The following is a 16,977-nucleotide window of genomic DNA, read 5'->3' as shown; positions in this document are numbered from 1 at the left end:
TTATATATAAGCTATATAAGCACAGAGGCTGAAAGCAATTCCTGCTACAATGGCAGCCTTTTGACAGGAGTATATAAGGAGAAAAGCAGTACCTCCATCAAAATACACTACACTTGAGGTGTCTGAGGACTGCTGAAGTGAAAAGCCCAAAGGCTCCCCTGTGTAAAAGAAGAGACAATGCATGTCTTTCTCAGCACGACCTTCTTTTTGTGCACTGCCAGAGTGATGTTTTTTACACAAACCAGTGCTCCAGCTTGTATCACAACAGCTCAGTAAACAACATCTGCAGGCATCTGAAAATGGCCATCCACACAGAGATATTGCATAGGTCTGCCAGCAGCACTCACCCTTCCTGGCTGGAGTAGGCCACTCTGCCCTCTCACACTGTGCTCAATGTGTACTAGCTTCTGCAAGTTTTCCTGGGAGAGAAAAACAGCATTTAGAAGGCTGCATGGAGACTGTTTTTATACAAGCAGGCAAATTTTCCCTCACCCCTCCTCACCATTTTATTTCTTTAGAACTGATATTATAGAATTAGATTTCAGAGAGAACTGAGACCAAAGATTTACACCCAGAATGTCTTCTTCCTGCCTTATGGATTTTAAAAACCTCATCACCTGCATTCACATCTGCTGTGACCTTCTACAGTTCTTTTACCTGTGATTCCCCAGTGTACCTTCCAAAGGATCGACTAACTTCATATGGTATTTATACATTGGCTTCTTTGTTGACTTTCTGGCCCTGTGAACTAATAAAATAGGGACAAAGAAAAGTATCTGCTCCAAAGGCCTGTGTATAAGAGCCATGGCACCAAAAATCCAAAGCATGCTTTGATGCTGACTGTTGCTAGGATTATCTGAAAATTTACATGCTGTGATAACAGATTAATGCTTTTGCAATAGGGGATTTAGAGGGTACACTAGTAAGCAGGCAATGAACCTGCATTCCTGGTTTTTGCAAAGCATCCAAACAGAAAGTTTTTGATTCAACTCTGATGCTATTAATTATTTACCTGGCCTTAAAGCACAGTCAGTCAGTGGATACTGGCACCAGGCATGAACTTATCCGTGAAGAAGGTAAATAAGATTACCCTAGATAAGTTTGTGCTCCCATAAAGAAAATCAGATTAATGTAAGAAGGAAGAAGGGATGTCTGTACCTTTGCAATATTGCTAGTCTTTTCAAATCTCCTTCCATTTAGCAGATGAGGCTGTTAAAACAGAGGCTCACGCATAGGATTCAGCCGTGGTTTTATCTGATCAGAACAGTAGAATGGGCCACCCAGCAGCAGTGAGTCCTCACTGGAATATGCCTACAAATTAGGAGCCTCCTGCCTAAGTCTCCTATACTATACAGCCACTGCATCCTGTATCTTCAGTTATACACCCAGATAAATACAGACTAAGGACCACACTTGATACAGCTTTGTGACCTGACAGCCTTTTAGAACCGTTTTCTGCTTCAACACGCAATGTTTTCCTTTGCTCCATTGACTGGCATTAATATAGCCTTGGGATTAGTCAGCCTTGATTAGATCATACACTGTATCTGCCTGACACAGATCAGTCATGTCTACAGGATCAGCTAATTAAGAAAGTTATCACATATACCAGAAGGAGCATATCCAAGTTAACATGATGATATGTCAAGGCTAATTTACCGTGGATTTCAGCTAACACAATTCATATACCTATCTAGGCTTGCTTTATGAATAAGTCTGAAAGCTCCGTATCTTACTGCCCTAGTGAAACATTGCACTTGTTTAGCATGATACTTAGTTCTTAATCAGTAACTGGATGTCAAATACACGGAAATACCTACAAGCCTAGAAGGCTTGACCAGCACAGGGCTTCACTGTGCCCATGCAACATAATTGACAGTTGACACATTTGCAAGAATTTGATATGTCAGGTATCTCTTTTGCAATGCAGGAAGTAACAAATGGATTTTTTCAGGTCACTTCTAAAATACTATAGGCAAATAAAATAGCAACATATAAAGGAATAGCACAAGAAATATCAGGGATTATGGGACAGCTGACTTTTGCAAAAGGTATTTGCAAACGACTTTCCTGTCACCGAAGGGTATTTTAGCCTGGCAAAACCTGTCCAATTGACAACTTCCACAAAGAAAACCTGTTTTTCATCTGCAGAGAAGGTGTTCTCCTGTGAGCATGCTCATGCCAGTGCTAGTACTACTCATCTGGGTTTCTACCAGAGCGAGAGAAGTTGCAGCAGCCCAGCTTTTCTCAGGACTGCTGGCAGAGGAGCCTCTTGAAATGCTGATGTTTGCAATATGGACACATGGTCACCAGGAAACGGACAGAAAAGTATTGAACTCATTTCCTGAAGGAAGTCAAACACCCATCACATGTGAAGGATAGTGGTTTATCTGGGAATGTGGACAGCTGAGGGGGGGGCATAGTTTCCTGTCAGTTTCTCAAAATTCTGAGTTTATATAGCTTTCTTCATTGGTCTTAAAACTATCACTATTCTTCTTTCTAAGATCCTTCACAATCTTACAATTAAGGAATAAAAACAAAGCTCCACCCAGACAGTACTGCAGAAGTGGGTGTCAGAAATACTGCTGTGGCCATTTTAGCAGTGAACTGCAGCTTCCATAATTTTATCATGATGTCTATGCAGCAGGAACACCTCCCAAAGGAATTCACTAGCTGTTAATAGCAACAGTGATTTATAGCTCTTAGCATTTCAGGGCCTCTGACAGATTGTAGACATTCAGAGAGCAGTACAAACCCTGCTTAGTTCATCTCCTGCAATTAGAGATAGACAGAATACTCTGTGGTGATGGTGTGCCTTTTCGTACATCCGTAAATTGAAAGTAAAATTTTCCTACATGGTGAAAATGCTGTGGAGAAAGTTATGGTCATAATTTGCTTGAAAATCCTGGATTAAGAGTCCCCAGGAAAAACTGCTAGAGTCTTATTATCATAAAACAACAAAAAAAAAAGGGTCATTGATATTCTGTAGAAAATGTAGATCCTAATTCAGTGCTCCTATGAGGCTTTTGGAGTGTAGTTTGATGAGCTGGTACATGGGAACTGAAATCATCTTCCTTCCGGGTATATGCCAAGTCTAAATTATTTCTTAGAAATTCAGCCAGGTACATGACAATTTATTAATGTCCCAAAATAAGTGGCATTGTTCAGGTTCTTCTGTAATTAGAGTAATTATTTGCTTTTATGTTTTCTTTTTTTTAAACTGAGAGAAAGAAAAGACGTGCTGGTTGTGGCTTTTGTGTCTTGGATGTTAATTCAGGAGGACAACCTCTGATTTAGCAGAAAATTGAACTTTTTTTCTCATGAACCCATGCTTTCACAAAACCCCCCACATTCACGCAAAAGGGAAAGAAGAAAATTTTGTTTCATCTCTTCCATACCAAAGTTTTGAAAAATAGTAAATGTGCTCTAATGACATGATAAAAAATAAATGTAAAAATATATTTGGAATTTGTGATGAAATTATTCCACAACAGACATTATTTATACCAATTATTATACAGTCTATGACATGTGTAAGACTCAGAGGATACAATGATGTTCTTCAAATTGAAGCATGGCTTAGTAGAGACAAAATGATTTCATGGCAATGCAACACAAATTTGATTTTGGCCACTTACATATACTTCTGACTTCAGAAAAGTATTTCAATAAATATCCCATATATCGGAGTGAAATCTAAGGAAGCAAATGTGCCAGGAATGTGTGACCTTGATCTGTTAGGAACTGAGCTCTCAGAGTTCTGAACCTTTTACACAGATATCCCTAAAGCTCTGAGATTTTTCTGGAAGGTTTGCATGAGATCTCAGGTTTTGGACGAAATATTTATTTTGGTACAAAGACTGCTTTAATAATGGGAAAATATTATTATAAGTTCTTTGCCTGAGGAGAAGGAAAATCAGAATCAAACCAGTTGAAAACTTTGCCTAGTAAGTCTGTAGTTTCAGAGTCTAGTTTACAGAGGGGTCAGATTACATTCCTTTTTCATGATAAAACTCTAATCTTGTTAGATATCCTCCCTGCAACCTACATCTGTTCTTTCATCTTCATAACTGATTAGTGTATTCTTCCCTAACAATTCAGGTGCATTCATTTTTTCAGCCCTAAAAGCCTACCTGAAAACAAGCTCTTACTAAGAAGATTGATATTTCACTCCTTTCCTTCATCTTCATCATCTTAATGTGATGCCTTTTCTCTTTGTATCTTGAATTTAATGTTCCAATGCCTGGATGATTATTAACAACCCTCTCATTGCTCAGAAAAGGAAATAATAAAGGAGTTGAAGCCCAAGAGGGGAAAAAACCTCCTCTATGCTATTTGCTATAGTGTCTTGCATCTTGCACAGCTGCACTAAAGGGCACAGACCAACTCCACATTTGCAGTACTGTAAAACAGATCTGTATAAGCCCTTGAGTCTCACCTTGGAGAAGGCTTCAGAATCTAGCAGAAAAATGTATTCACTTGAACAGATGTGCAAAAAACACACTATTGATCAGGGGAGCATGCAGCATGGTAGGACTCACCGCTTGGAGCATGCTGTCATTGGCTTGGTCCGTGATTTCAGAAACAATGAATAAGGCAGCTGAGGGATGAAGGAAAACAAACACCATACATCACGCAAAAGAGCAAAAAAATAACTCAAATCTCTCCTGGTTGCAAGGGCATCCTTTGGCTTCTTTGTAATTTTCATAATGAAACAGCCCAGCAACTCTGACATGGCACAGGGTGCTGTCTCCCCTTCCTCCCTTCATCATTTGCTTGTGTGAAAGAGCATCATGCTTGTGCTGATCCAGAGAGCTAATGAGGTCCCTTTTAAGCACCTAGGATGGCACTAAGTCTTTTCTGTAATGTTTTCTAGTTGCAGATTTTTGTCAATGTCTTGTTATATAGAGAGATGAATGTAACCCAACTTTAGCCACCAAATAGCATGGCAGTCTAAACTGTACCTCTTACTGCTGAGAGAGGGGACATGTCATCCCTTTCTGATAGAAATGTGTGTGAAGTGGTGACACAAATTAATTCCTGGATTCTCCACTGGCAAATAACCTGGGCTAGGACATGTTTGCTGGCACTGAGAGCAGTGGCATAACATGGCTCAGGCCCTTATTTCACATCCCTTCCCCTCTGGCACAGGGCTTTCTATCAGTTTCTGGCCATAACTTGGGAGCATGCTGGCTAGGAATGGCACAAGCATCTCCTAACCGAAATGAGATAGGCAATTGTGGTCAGAGGGCTTGAGTGTCTGCCCAGCTGCTGTTTAAATTACTGGTATAGCTGTTGTTCTACTGTCAGTGACTGGAGTCCTAAATCCTGCATACGTCTTGGCTCTTGGGCAGAATAAACTGACTTTGAGTTAACCACTGACTTTATTGCTAGGAGTTGGTTTGAATTTATAATCAATATAAGAGGGCTGAATTAATTTCATTAGTACAATGTGTCTGCTGCTTACTCCAGCCTGGAAAATACTCCTACAGACATCACAACTAAATCTTGCTATGATTTCAGTGGGAGTAAGAGACTCCTACTTTATCTATCTCATGTAAAGGATGGTGTTAGCAGTGGATTTGTTCCTGATTTTGCAGAACTGCTTTTTATGCAATGTCTTTCAACTTTATGTAACGTTAAGGAATCCAGAATACAGATATGCAACTCAGATCTCCTTGGTTTCTCCCAAGTTCACAGAGCACAACAGGCATACCATAGCTAATGTAACACAATCAGGCAGGGGGAACCATCCAAACTGATTTTACAATGACCAGGCCAAATATTTACAAAGTCAAAGAGGACTAAGATTTCCTTAATGACTGGGGCAAAACTACAGTGTCTGCACTATGCCTGTATAGATGGTTTCTTCTTCCCTAAGTTCCATCATGCCAAAACTATAGGAAGCCCATATGTTTCAATTAAAAGTAAAAAGATACCATTCCTGTCCTAAATAATTTCTCTACGTTAGTAACCCATTCTTACAGATTTTGCATCTAACCTATTAACGCAAAATCTTGAAAATAATCATTTTATATATACTACCAGTATAGAAATCTTGCACCTCCTCAGAAGCAATGTTAGCAAAACTGAAGTTTTCTTCTACCAATTTCATTTTACCTTGTGTGGCTTCATACTCTGTAGAATCAGGACAAAGATTATTCAAGTAATCTGTAGCAAATGATCAACAAACACAGACATCCAACAATCAGAATTCAGATCAACATAATTTGTAGTGTTGTTAGCTAAAACATTAAATCCTAATCACAAAATGAGACACTGGTTGGGGTTGGAAGGGACATTAAGTATCATCTTGTTCTAATCCCTCTACCATGGGCAGGAACATCTTACAGCAGACCAGGTTACCCCAAGCCCCATCCAACCTGGGCTTTGAATGCTTCCAGGAATGGGGCATCCACAGTAATGTCCCACAGCACTTTATTCCCAAATCATTAAGCGTATATATAGCCTCTTTCCAAAGCAAAATTCATCTTTGATGGCATTTTACTTAAGAGAATTAATGCAAAGAGCATTGATACACATTTGGGCTCATATAACTTGGAAGGTATAAATAAACTGTGTCAAAAATATTTCTCAAGAGAATTGCTGAGTAGTGCCACTTTACAAATAACTCTTTTTCTAATTAATTCTGATTTCCCATCTGAATGAATGCTGTTGGCTATACTTGCAGTTAGATTAAATGAATCGTATGCTTTTTATGGGCACAGGAAGGAGACACTAGTTCTGTACAAGCAGGGTTTAAACAATTACTACCGAACTCAATCATAATCTGATAATAGGTTCTGTAAGATAGATACAATAGCGCTTAGTGTGACAGCAATTATATTTGCATTATATACAAACCTTTAACCAGTGTTACTTTGGACTACTTTTCTTGGACCACCTGCTTATTCTGCATCTGGGTCTTTATGCTTTTAAAGACTGTAGTATGTAAGTGCTACAGTTTAAAGACCCTAGCCTGGAAACACTTCATTCTTATCTTGCTGATTAGTCCAGATTCCTAAATTCTGCATTGAAGAACTAGACCTCTGTGCTGAGAATGGTGCTGGGCATGGATGTCTGTTCCCTTGAATGCCTTATCCCTACACATTTCTCTTTCTAGTGCTGTGCCTTCCCTGGCATCCTGAACTTCACCTGGCTTTTACCTGCATTCTGGAAAGCGTCTGCCTGTACTCAGGCAGGCAGGAAGGGGTTGTGTGATGTCATCAGGCAATATTTAATGTCCCTTTTCACCACTGCAAGCTCTGTCCTCAGCTATGGCATGAGTGGACAAATCCTTTCAGTTGTGGTGCCATAAGTGGTAACCAATAGCCTCATAAATACCCTTCCTTATCTGATAGAATCAGCCAGTTATCGCACAAGAGAATCTGAAGAACTGCACAGTTCCAGACTCATTCTGTCCTAGCAGTCAAAGAGGGGCTTGGTTTCTTGAGGTGAAGAACTAAAGTAGTAAACCTGTTTTCTGTATTATCTTAATCCAGTGTGGACTTCATCTCGGTACACACAAAAGCTTTCATTTTCCCAGTTAGTGTCAGTACCTGGGGACGAGGAGGAGCTCAATTGTTTCAAGCATAGATAGAATCCAATCACTGGAGCTTCACTGAAGCCCTTCCAGCTTTCTCACAAAATACCATGCTGCATGTTTGCAATTTATCTTGAGGACCACAGAAGTGGGAAAACAGAGGATAAAAGGGCTATTTTAAAGCTTTCATCTGGTCACTTTGTTCTGCTGCTTTTATAGAAACCCCTTCTAGTACACTGTGCCTTTCACTGGCTGTATGGGCAGGGTTTATGGCTTCCTTTTTTACTGTCCCGGGCATAACTAATCTTGCATCCTTGTTCACCCACACATATGCATACTTCCAGAATATTTCTCTATCTTTATGTCTATGGAGCCTTGCTCTTTTGTGTTCTGACTAAATTATATGACAACACTGAGTTTCATTGTTACATTTCACCATTTCCTTCTCTAGCCAGTTCTAAACTTCGCAATTCTTTCTAGGGGCCACATTCTGCTTCAGAAAGCCTACTCTCCTCACAGGCTCGATTGGGGGTGGCTTGCAGAGAAGGAACATATAACTAGTACCTGAGTCTTGGAGAGACTCAGGTACTAGTTATACATACGGTCCTGAATGTAAAGGAAAGGTATAACTGTAAATGTAAAATCTCTAAATGTACTGTTAAAGTAAATTTATATCTCTGCCTCCTATAATGCAGCAAAATTGGACTGTTTTATTGACTAATCGCTAGGTTTTGGTATACTGTGCACAGCACTTATGATGTAGTACTGGGTACATCTGCTTTGTTGATAAGATAGTGCTTGCCACTATCATACAGGATGAAGTGCAGAGTCTCCTTGCCAAGGTCACCTGTCTTCTAGTGTCCCTGATAACTACCCTTGACATAATAAGAAATCAAACCTGTTTGTTGGTAGTGGGGCTGAACTCTGCCTCTCCTGATTCACAGAAGAAAAAAGCCAAGAAGGAATGGCTAAAAGCATCTGACTATGCTTTATTGTGACCTTTCAACATGGCTGCCCTGTAGAAGTGCCTGCATCTTCCCAGGCTGCCAGACACTTCCTGAATCCTGAATGAAGCATATTGAAGTTCCCAGGAAATCCCATACTGCTTTAGCCCTATTTTAGCTGTTACGGCATCAACATGTAGCACAGTGGAGGCACAGCACATCAGGGCAGCGTTTCTATTGGGTTCTTTTGAGAGTGATTTTACTGACCTGTGAGCATCACATGATACTGGAAGACACGGTGTACCACTTTTAGAAGCTGGTGTTTCACACTGTAAGGGCTGTCACCAGAGCTTTGCTGTCCTCAGCGGAAGGGAAGAAACACAGACATCAGGAGGAATGCGAGCTCAGCAGCAAATTGTCATCCTAGTTTTAATCCCGGTTATTAAGTTTAACACATCCTCAAAGAACTTGATAAGTTAATAAGTGACCAAGAAACCACTCCAATACGTTTCAGCAAAATATACTCATGGATCTGTAGATTCACCAACACAAATTCTGTACACGCACACAGGAGTGTGTGGGCAACAGAGACAGAAACAAACACATCAATTTTAGCATCAGGTCTGTGAAAAAAGACTATTCTTTAATTCTACCCTATGTGTGAACGCTGGTGGAGTTACAGATAAAAATAAATCCTTGAGTAGTCCCCATGGCAAAGCCATGCATTAGCGCATGTAAAAAAAACGCGTGAGCCTTACCTCAAAGTCCTGAATCATGGTAGCCAGTTGGGAATATTTAAGGCACATTTCATCTAGCAAAGCCAAATTCCTGTCAAACTGCATAATGTATGCTGTGTGGTGATGCAGCCTTGATTTTCTGGAGAGAAAAACATCAGCAACTTTCTGGTGTTCATCCCTAAGTCCACAGAAAGAAAAGAAGCAGCAAATAAATAAATAAATAAAAGTAAAGAAGTAGAGCCATATTCTTGCTTATTGTATTAGACCCACAATGGCTCTATACACTGCGCATTAAAGCCTAGGCTAAACAGCAGGAAAGGAAGAGTGCTTCAAGACAGATTGACAACACCACAGGCTGCTGTAGCATGGGCACCATGGGGGCTGGTGCTTTGGCCGTGCCTCTGCCATAGCATCACTGTGAGGCTCCTTTCAGGACTTGGCTCCTCCTCCTGTAAATAGACCTTCCAATTGCTGCAGTGCTTTGAGCACTGTTTGTTGGGGAGAATATAACATTTGTTGCGCTTTCAGATCTTCAACTCTCCTTCACTGCCTGTTTCTCAGCACTGCCTCGCTGTCATCTCTCTCAGTAGTCAGGTGCACAGCATTGAAATATTATAAAGCATGTACAAGGAGAGAGCAGAACAAAATCTGAGTTCACAAAAGAGAAATCATACTTAAAAGAGGAATGTGAGTTTCTGGGATGTCCAGAGCAACAGAGTGTCTCGGGGCGTGCAGGCACAGGGAAGGGCTTACTGGAAGCTTCAGGTATGGTAATGACCTGGAAACCTTTTTGAATGCAGGCGTATAACATATGTATATCTGTTGTGCTGGCAGGCATTTGCAATACAGTCCTCTTTTATCCCCAGTGCCACAGAGTAGTTCTGGACAGAACTCTCAAGGTATTTATGGTTGCGTTCCTTTTGTCTTAGGGAGCTGGCAGCATGCTGTTAGAGTAGGGTTGTGGCTTCTTTAATAGCCAAGAAATTTTAGATTCCAGAAACACTGTGTCTGTTTGTGTTCTAAGTGTATAAATCATCGGTGACACTTTTTAAGTCTTTCTCTCTACAGTCCCTTGGTGGGCACAAACCAAAACACAGTTTCCCTTAGCCTCTCCTTTCCTTGTTGTATGCTTTGATTGGGAAGAGCAGGGCTGCAAGGAGACCTGCGCCCTACATTTAGGATTGTTAATGAAAAATTCTGCTAGTTTAACTGACTTCCTTAATAGCTCAGTGGCTGTGCAGAAATAGGATCATCCATTCTCAGTGACCAGTACCTCCTGGAGTTTGGCAAGTTGGAGGTGTGGGGTTTCATGCTCTATCATTCAATAGAACCTGGCAGCCTGGCTTAAGTCAGGGGCCTCCTCAGCTGAATGAATGTTGCAGCATTGTCTGTCCTACTCATGGTCTTATTCTCTCATGGAAAGACTTTTCCCTCTAAGAATGTTTGATGGAGTCCCATTAACAGGCTGCCAGAGACCATTTGGCTTGGAAGCCTAGGGTAGCAGATCCTTGCCTTGGTGCTGGGAGCAAGGGGCTGTCCCTAACTGAGACCTACACAACTGCTATGTAGATTTCTGTAAGCAGATGATTTTTAGGATCAGTTCTGATGTAAGATTTTCCTGCTTTCCACATATGTGCCTGTGACCTTGAAGCCATGGGTGTGAAGCCACTTGGTCATGACTGAGAAGTGGCAAGGGATAACACATATGAAGCTGGCTGTTCTCACACTGACTGATGGGGCCATTTCAAAGTCATGGGCTGTTCACTGCACACATATTTCAGTATTTGATTTCTTAGTCTGACAGCCTCTACGTTTTCTTCCTTCTTGTCTGTATGCAAAATCTGCCAAAGTAGTTCAGATTCTATTCTTTTCATTTCTGCTGGGATGGTCAAGGGAATACCAATGAGTTCACCCACCTGCTGTGGAGGGTATGTTAAGGCCATCAAACAATGGCATTCTGTACTTGCCATTTAAGGACTCTCTCTTCCAGTTCTTCTAGGATGTCTTGGTGTAATTCATAAATTTCAGGGAGATCACTTAAACCTTGCTTGAGCTTAACTTCCTCTTGTTCATTTTCATCATCGTCTCTGAGCACTTTCAAGATACCTTCATAGAAATCCTGTAAACAACAGCATTGAAATCAGGCAAACAGACTTAAAATATCTTTACTGAAATTATTACAATTTCTTGACTCCTAAACTATGCTTTCTAAAAATTAAAAGATATGCTATCAACAGCAATAGTGTTCAGTATGGCAAGGAGATCAGAGGTGAAAAAACAAGATCATGATGACAGTTTTCTTTTTTATTAACTATATCCTGGATAAAAAAATACCATAAAGATTTCTGAAAAAGTATTACTATGTTTCCTAATTATCTGGGTCTAATTTCTGCAACATGTCCTGTCCCAGTACCATAAATAATCCCAATGTTGTGCTATTAAATTTCCAATTTTTTCTGATGTGAGTTAGCCTATCTAAATTCACGTTTCAGCCAGAGTATAATTCAGAAGTTTTTTCAAGAAACTAAGCCAATCAACCTCTCTTCTGGATGCTTTTACTAACTCAAAGGAATCTGCAGCCTTTCAAAGTCCTCAGTCATCGTAATTAATCCAGACCAGGGAAAGGGAAAGAATCTAAAGGGTTCTCTCAGCTTATTGTGCCTAGACAAGTGAATAGCTTGTAGTTCACCAGTGATGTGCCTAAGTAATCTATTACATTTCAAAGATGTCATCTTTTCCAAATTAACATCAAACAGCTCTGTATCTGTCCACTTTCCACCACAACAAGCAACAGGATTAACACTCCTTTCCCACAGCATCTCACTAGATGTAATTAATTATTAATTGTCTGTCCCCTTGATTATAATGAATTCTCAGACAAATAATTTAATTCCAGTTGCCTGGATAGCCAACTTTCTAATGATTAACAAAAACCCTGCAGCATAACAGTAATCACTATAAACATCCATTTAAAATAATTATGTCACTGTTGAAAATGCTGAGTGTCTGTGAGGCCATTAATCAAATGCAAAGTGCTTTTCCAATCTCACTGACTGTAATCAGTCATGGCACCTGAATGTCTCCAAGTCTCTCACAAAAGCCCAATGTCTAAGTACAGGAGGTACTAAACACTGAGTCCATATAATTCCCTGATGGATCAAAACTTTCTTAAAACAGCTTCATGAACAGAAGTTGTTCAGTTCAGGGCTCTGGTGTAATAGCTACAAAGCTCAATCTCATCCAGGGTTGCCTGAGCCTACAGATCTCACACCAGTCTTATGCCTGTACCTGCATATGCATGGAAAGCATAACCCAAGCTGCCTAGGTGACACAGAAGGTTAGCAGCCCAGCTATGAAAATACATTTCTGAAACACAAACCTTTATATTATATTTTGGGCATCCATAAATAAGCCCTTTACAGCCATCAAATGGCCGTATCCTTAACATCCCTGACATAAACCCTACAAATAATGAAGCGAAACAAAGAGGATCAAACCCCACAGCCACAAAGGTTGTTGGCTTGGGGTTTTTTGTTGTTTTTTTGGTTTTTTGTTTTTTTTTTTTTTTGTTTTTTTTTGTTTTGTTTTTTGTTGTTGTTGTTGTTGTTTATGAACATTACTAACACACACAAGTTACATCTTTTCCCTCCAGAGATGCCTCTGAAGAATTCTGTTCTCTGCTGTAAATGGGGACTGTAGCCTGGAGTTTGTCATAAGAGTATGAGACCAGGAGGAATGCAGGGTTTCAACAATATCTTATGTTTTATGTGGAGCCCTGCCTAACTGGCACATGACTGGCTCTTGGAAGAGAATCTGATGCCCTCTTTGAGGTGATGAGCCTCCCCGCAAGATGCTGGGATATGAGATGCTTTACTGATGCTGGGAGTGCTGGGCAAAGAAAAATTAGGTACATGGCTCTAGGCTACAGAAAAGTAGCCCAATTTACTTAGGATCAGCAACCTTGATACTTTTGTAGCAGGTAGTTATTTCTAAGTACTCTTTCAAAGAAGTCAGCAATGCCAGCAACCAGAGGTTTTTGGTAGAGCACTTATCAAGAAAGTTCTGTACAGGATTCAACATCTATGTGAAATGTGGTATTCAAATAAAAGGGCAAGAGCTGCAGTTAATTGGACAAGAGTTAATTCTGGGTTTAGCTTCCAGGATTTTGTGAACAGATACAGAAACAGTGAGTTTGTGTATCGTTTCTCTCCAACAATGGGGGGTGAACGTACTTTGGAGTCCACCTGCAAATTTCAACTGTAGCAATCCTGTATACATGTTAGCCTTTATTAGCTAAATGAGTTAAATGAGAGCATTTAACCTTGCAGGACCCTAGTGAAAGGAAGGAAAACTAATCTCTTGTCAGACTTATGACTTATCAGGCAGGTAGGTTATCCTGGAGAAAAAAAAATTGCCTCTCTGTACATCTACACATACATACATACAAGTATATGCTGTGTTGGGGGACTCCTTTTCTTCAACTTCTAGTTGAAATTAACTTGGAGTGCAGTAATTCATTCTGGATTCAGAATGTCTGTTTCTTTTTTTCTGTATATAACAGAACAGGCCAAATTAGATCAGTTCATCCAATAGAGATGAATGAATCCCTGGGAACTGGGGACTACTGCAATCAGTCTAGTAGAGTTAGTCAGAAAATGATAGGACTGAAGTTATTTTCTACCTTTACTGTAAAAAGCTAATGGTTCTGTCATCTGCAATGAGTTGAAAGTATCTATGATTACTAGAAAGATGAGTACACTAAAGAAGGGAAACTTGGGATTTTGACTTATAGTTGTAGCTAAACAGACAGCTCTATTTGAAAGAAGACCTTTTAGAATTTTCCAAGAAATGCTGATCAGTTGCTAGATTGCTTGGGTTTCTCATTTTTCATCTTCTAAAGCACTAGCATAGACAATTCTAATCTAGTCATAATGAAAATCCTAGTCCTTGCATATTGACCACAATGGCAGGAGAACAGAATGAGGAGGGAGTACACCACCATTAATATTGTCTTTGCCAATAGTAATTTTTAGTCCTGTGGTTTAACCAGCAGTTCCTCTGCAGGTGGGGATTGAGGTTCCTTCTCACTGGCTCACAGCATTGTGTTTCTAGCATCAGGTCTGCATTTGAACTAGAAACTGTGACATTCTAGTAGAAAATGCTGTTTATAGAGCAAAGCCACTCTTTAGTAGGCCAAGAGAAATACCTGAAACAAATAGCATTTCTGTGAACAAAAAGTGCACATCGTACTAGAAGGAACAGATTGCTAGATTGTGGCTGAATTAGAAAAGCTCTGAATGCTCGCAGTCTAAGGATTATGGGTGACCTTGATTCCAGGTCTTGAAAACAAAGTGTCGATTTGCTCTTTATTACAATGTCTCATTGGGAGGAACAAAAATCGTACAAAGCTGAATAGAGCTGAACTGCATCCCAAATTTTGAATTAGCTTCACATTGTTGTTAACAAAGTAAAGAAATCTTAACTCAAAAGGATGAAATGCAATGCTTTGAAGACATTAATCATCTGCTGTTCTTGCCAGAGTAAAACCATGTAAATTTACATGAAGCAGAGATCTGACCTCTACTGCTGTCATGGCTGAATCAGCTTTTCTGCATACATCTCTAGTCTGTATTAAAGAAAAGGGAATGGTCTGATGGGTGAATAAATTCCCCTGGGATATTTCTACAATTTTTAAAATAGATGTATGAGATTCCATTAGGGAATAACACTGAAAAAAAAAAAAAAGAAAATTAAAAGGGAGCAAGTGTACAGAGCAGATGCTGCAGTGGAAAACTGCAGCTATTTTTCTGCCTTTGTCTTCATATGGGGATACCAGCACTTCAGCTACAGAAATCATGTCTGCACACAGCGTGTTTTTACCTTGTTCACACCACAACACCCACCTGGCATCTAGACTTTTATGCTTTTCAGCAAAATACATACATACATCAAGATACATGCATACAAAATAATTTTACATGTATATCTAGAATTGCAAATGCTTCCCTAGTCAAGCTGGTGTTTTAATGGACGGATACTAATGGGAAGTCATTGTATTTGACACTTTATAAGGCAGCTAGGGAGGACAACAGGAAATCTTGTTGCAGCCCAAATTATGTAAGTCTACACTAATTGTATAATGTGGGGCAGGATTTTATAACTACTCTCACTTCTAGAATGAAGGTGGATTTAATAGATTCTGCACTTTGCAGAATCCAGAGCTCCTTTGGACATCTATGCATTATACCTGAGGGGAGGGTGAAGAGTTCAAAGGGGGAAAAGACAACCTCCATGTTAAAGACAAGTGCAGACATGAGATGCTGTACAGTGCCCCATGAACCGAGTTTGACTCATGGAGATTCTTGGAGGTATCTGCATCACAGTCAGCTGCCCCTCTCTGAATGATGAAAGTGGCACTCCTGAATTAAAAAGTGGCACATCTCCTATAGCAGACTGAATGACCCCTGATCTGTATGGAGCAGTGATCTCACATTTCTCTCTACTGGACTCAGCAGAAACAATGCCAGATGAACAGCAGAAAATGCTATCGCAGCAGCCACAATTAGTCCCTTATCCTGCCATACAGGGTACAATCTAGGTCAGGAACCCTGACCTCAGCACACACTCACACGCAGCCAAATAGACACATTCATCCAAAACACTGCAAATTAATTTCAGAACAGCAGACTGTACAGAATGCATTGAGAATACTGTATCGGTGCAGCTTTTTACCAGGGAATTGTCCTGATCCAGATGGGCTGGTGTGGCTTCCTTCTCCTTTTTAGAGATACACAGATTATCTGAAAGGTATTTTGGCTCAGCATTCCCACTGTGGAAACTGGCCAATACATAGTTATTTTCCCACTGCTGATGAACACAACAATGAATAAATAAATGAGAAAAAAATCAGCCTAGTGTAAGTGAGGGCAGGCTATTCTTTTGCAACAGTGTGTCCTTAGGCTGTTATAAGAGCTTCAGAGGGACTAACAGCAAGCTGGCTCGTTGCTTAACCAGCCTGTTGCATTCACTAAAACATTTTATTAGGAAAGTAATGACTTGATTGGTCCAGCAGAACTTTGAACATCATCCAAGAAATTCACAGTCATAAAAAAGGCTCAGCAAATCATTCACTGAAAGTGTAAATTATTAGAAAGATGGCATGAGATAATTAGATAGATGGAATTCTGTTTTGTCTAACATGCAGCAGTGGTTCCTAAATTAGGCAGTTAATTTTTGGTTTTGAGAATGTGCCACATACAAGAATTCTGAAAGTAGAGTTTAATCAATGAGGTTTAATCTTAAGTTAGAGGCTTGAGCACTAAGATTATTTTGTTCATTTTACGTCCTAAGATTTATTTTGCAGTCATGAACACTGGGATATCCAGTGCAATGTTGAATTCCAAACTCCTCTGATGGCTGGAGAATTAGTACATATCAATCTTTATCATATTCATAGCTCTATCTCCAGATGCTTAGGAAGCATAAATCCAGGACTCTTTGTTTCTAACAATTGTGGTCCATTGTTTGAGGAAAATGCAAACCAGGAAATAGGGTCAATTTTCTTTTTCAAAGGAGATGTTGGGGCTGATGTCTTTTCAGTGCAGACCTGTCCTTAATTCAGTAAATATCTTGGAGGGAAGTAATAACTTCAAAGGAGTTTATGCACACACAAAGATTTTATGTACAAAAGACAAAGGCAAAATAAACATGAACATGGTCCACTATTAAAAATGAAAGGAAAATAAATGTGATC

General features: G+C 39.9%; 1 protein-coding gene across 1 annotated transcript in view; it reads right to left on the bottom strand.

Moving 5' to 3' along the window:
• The window catches only part of FGD5 (FYVE, RhoGEF and PH domain containing 5), a 75,754-nt gene that overhangs the window by 23,966 nt on the left and 34,811 nt on the right, over window positions 1–16,977 (bottom strand). The window contains exons 6-11 of the mRNA XM_018924469.3: window positions 11,192–11,343; window positions 9,246–9,402; window positions 8,755–8,842; window positions 6,121–6,171; window positions 4,542–4,600; window positions 348–419 (exon numbers count right to left, since the gene is read on the bottom strand). Of these exons, the coding sequence (XP_018780014.3) occupies window positions 348–419; window positions 4,542–4,600; window positions 6,121–6,171; window positions 8,755–8,842; window positions 9,246–9,402; window positions 11,192–11,343 (579 nt within the window). The remainder of the gene's footprint in view (window positions 1–347; window positions 420–4,541; window positions 4,601–6,120; window positions 6,172–8,754; window positions 8,843–9,245; window positions 9,403–11,191; window positions 11,344–16,977) is intronic.

Source organism: Serinus canaria, chromosome 12 (genome assembly GCF_022539315.1).
Source record: "Serinus canaria isolate serCan28SL12 chromosome 12, serCan2020, whole genome shotgun sequence".
Taxonomy (NCBI): domain Eukaryota; kingdom Metazoa; phylum Chordata; class Aves; order Passeriformes; family Fringillidae; genus Serinus; species Serinus canaria.
The sequence above is the reverse complement of the archived record's forward strand: the minus strand, read 5'-3'. Positions and strand labels throughout refer to the sequence as shown.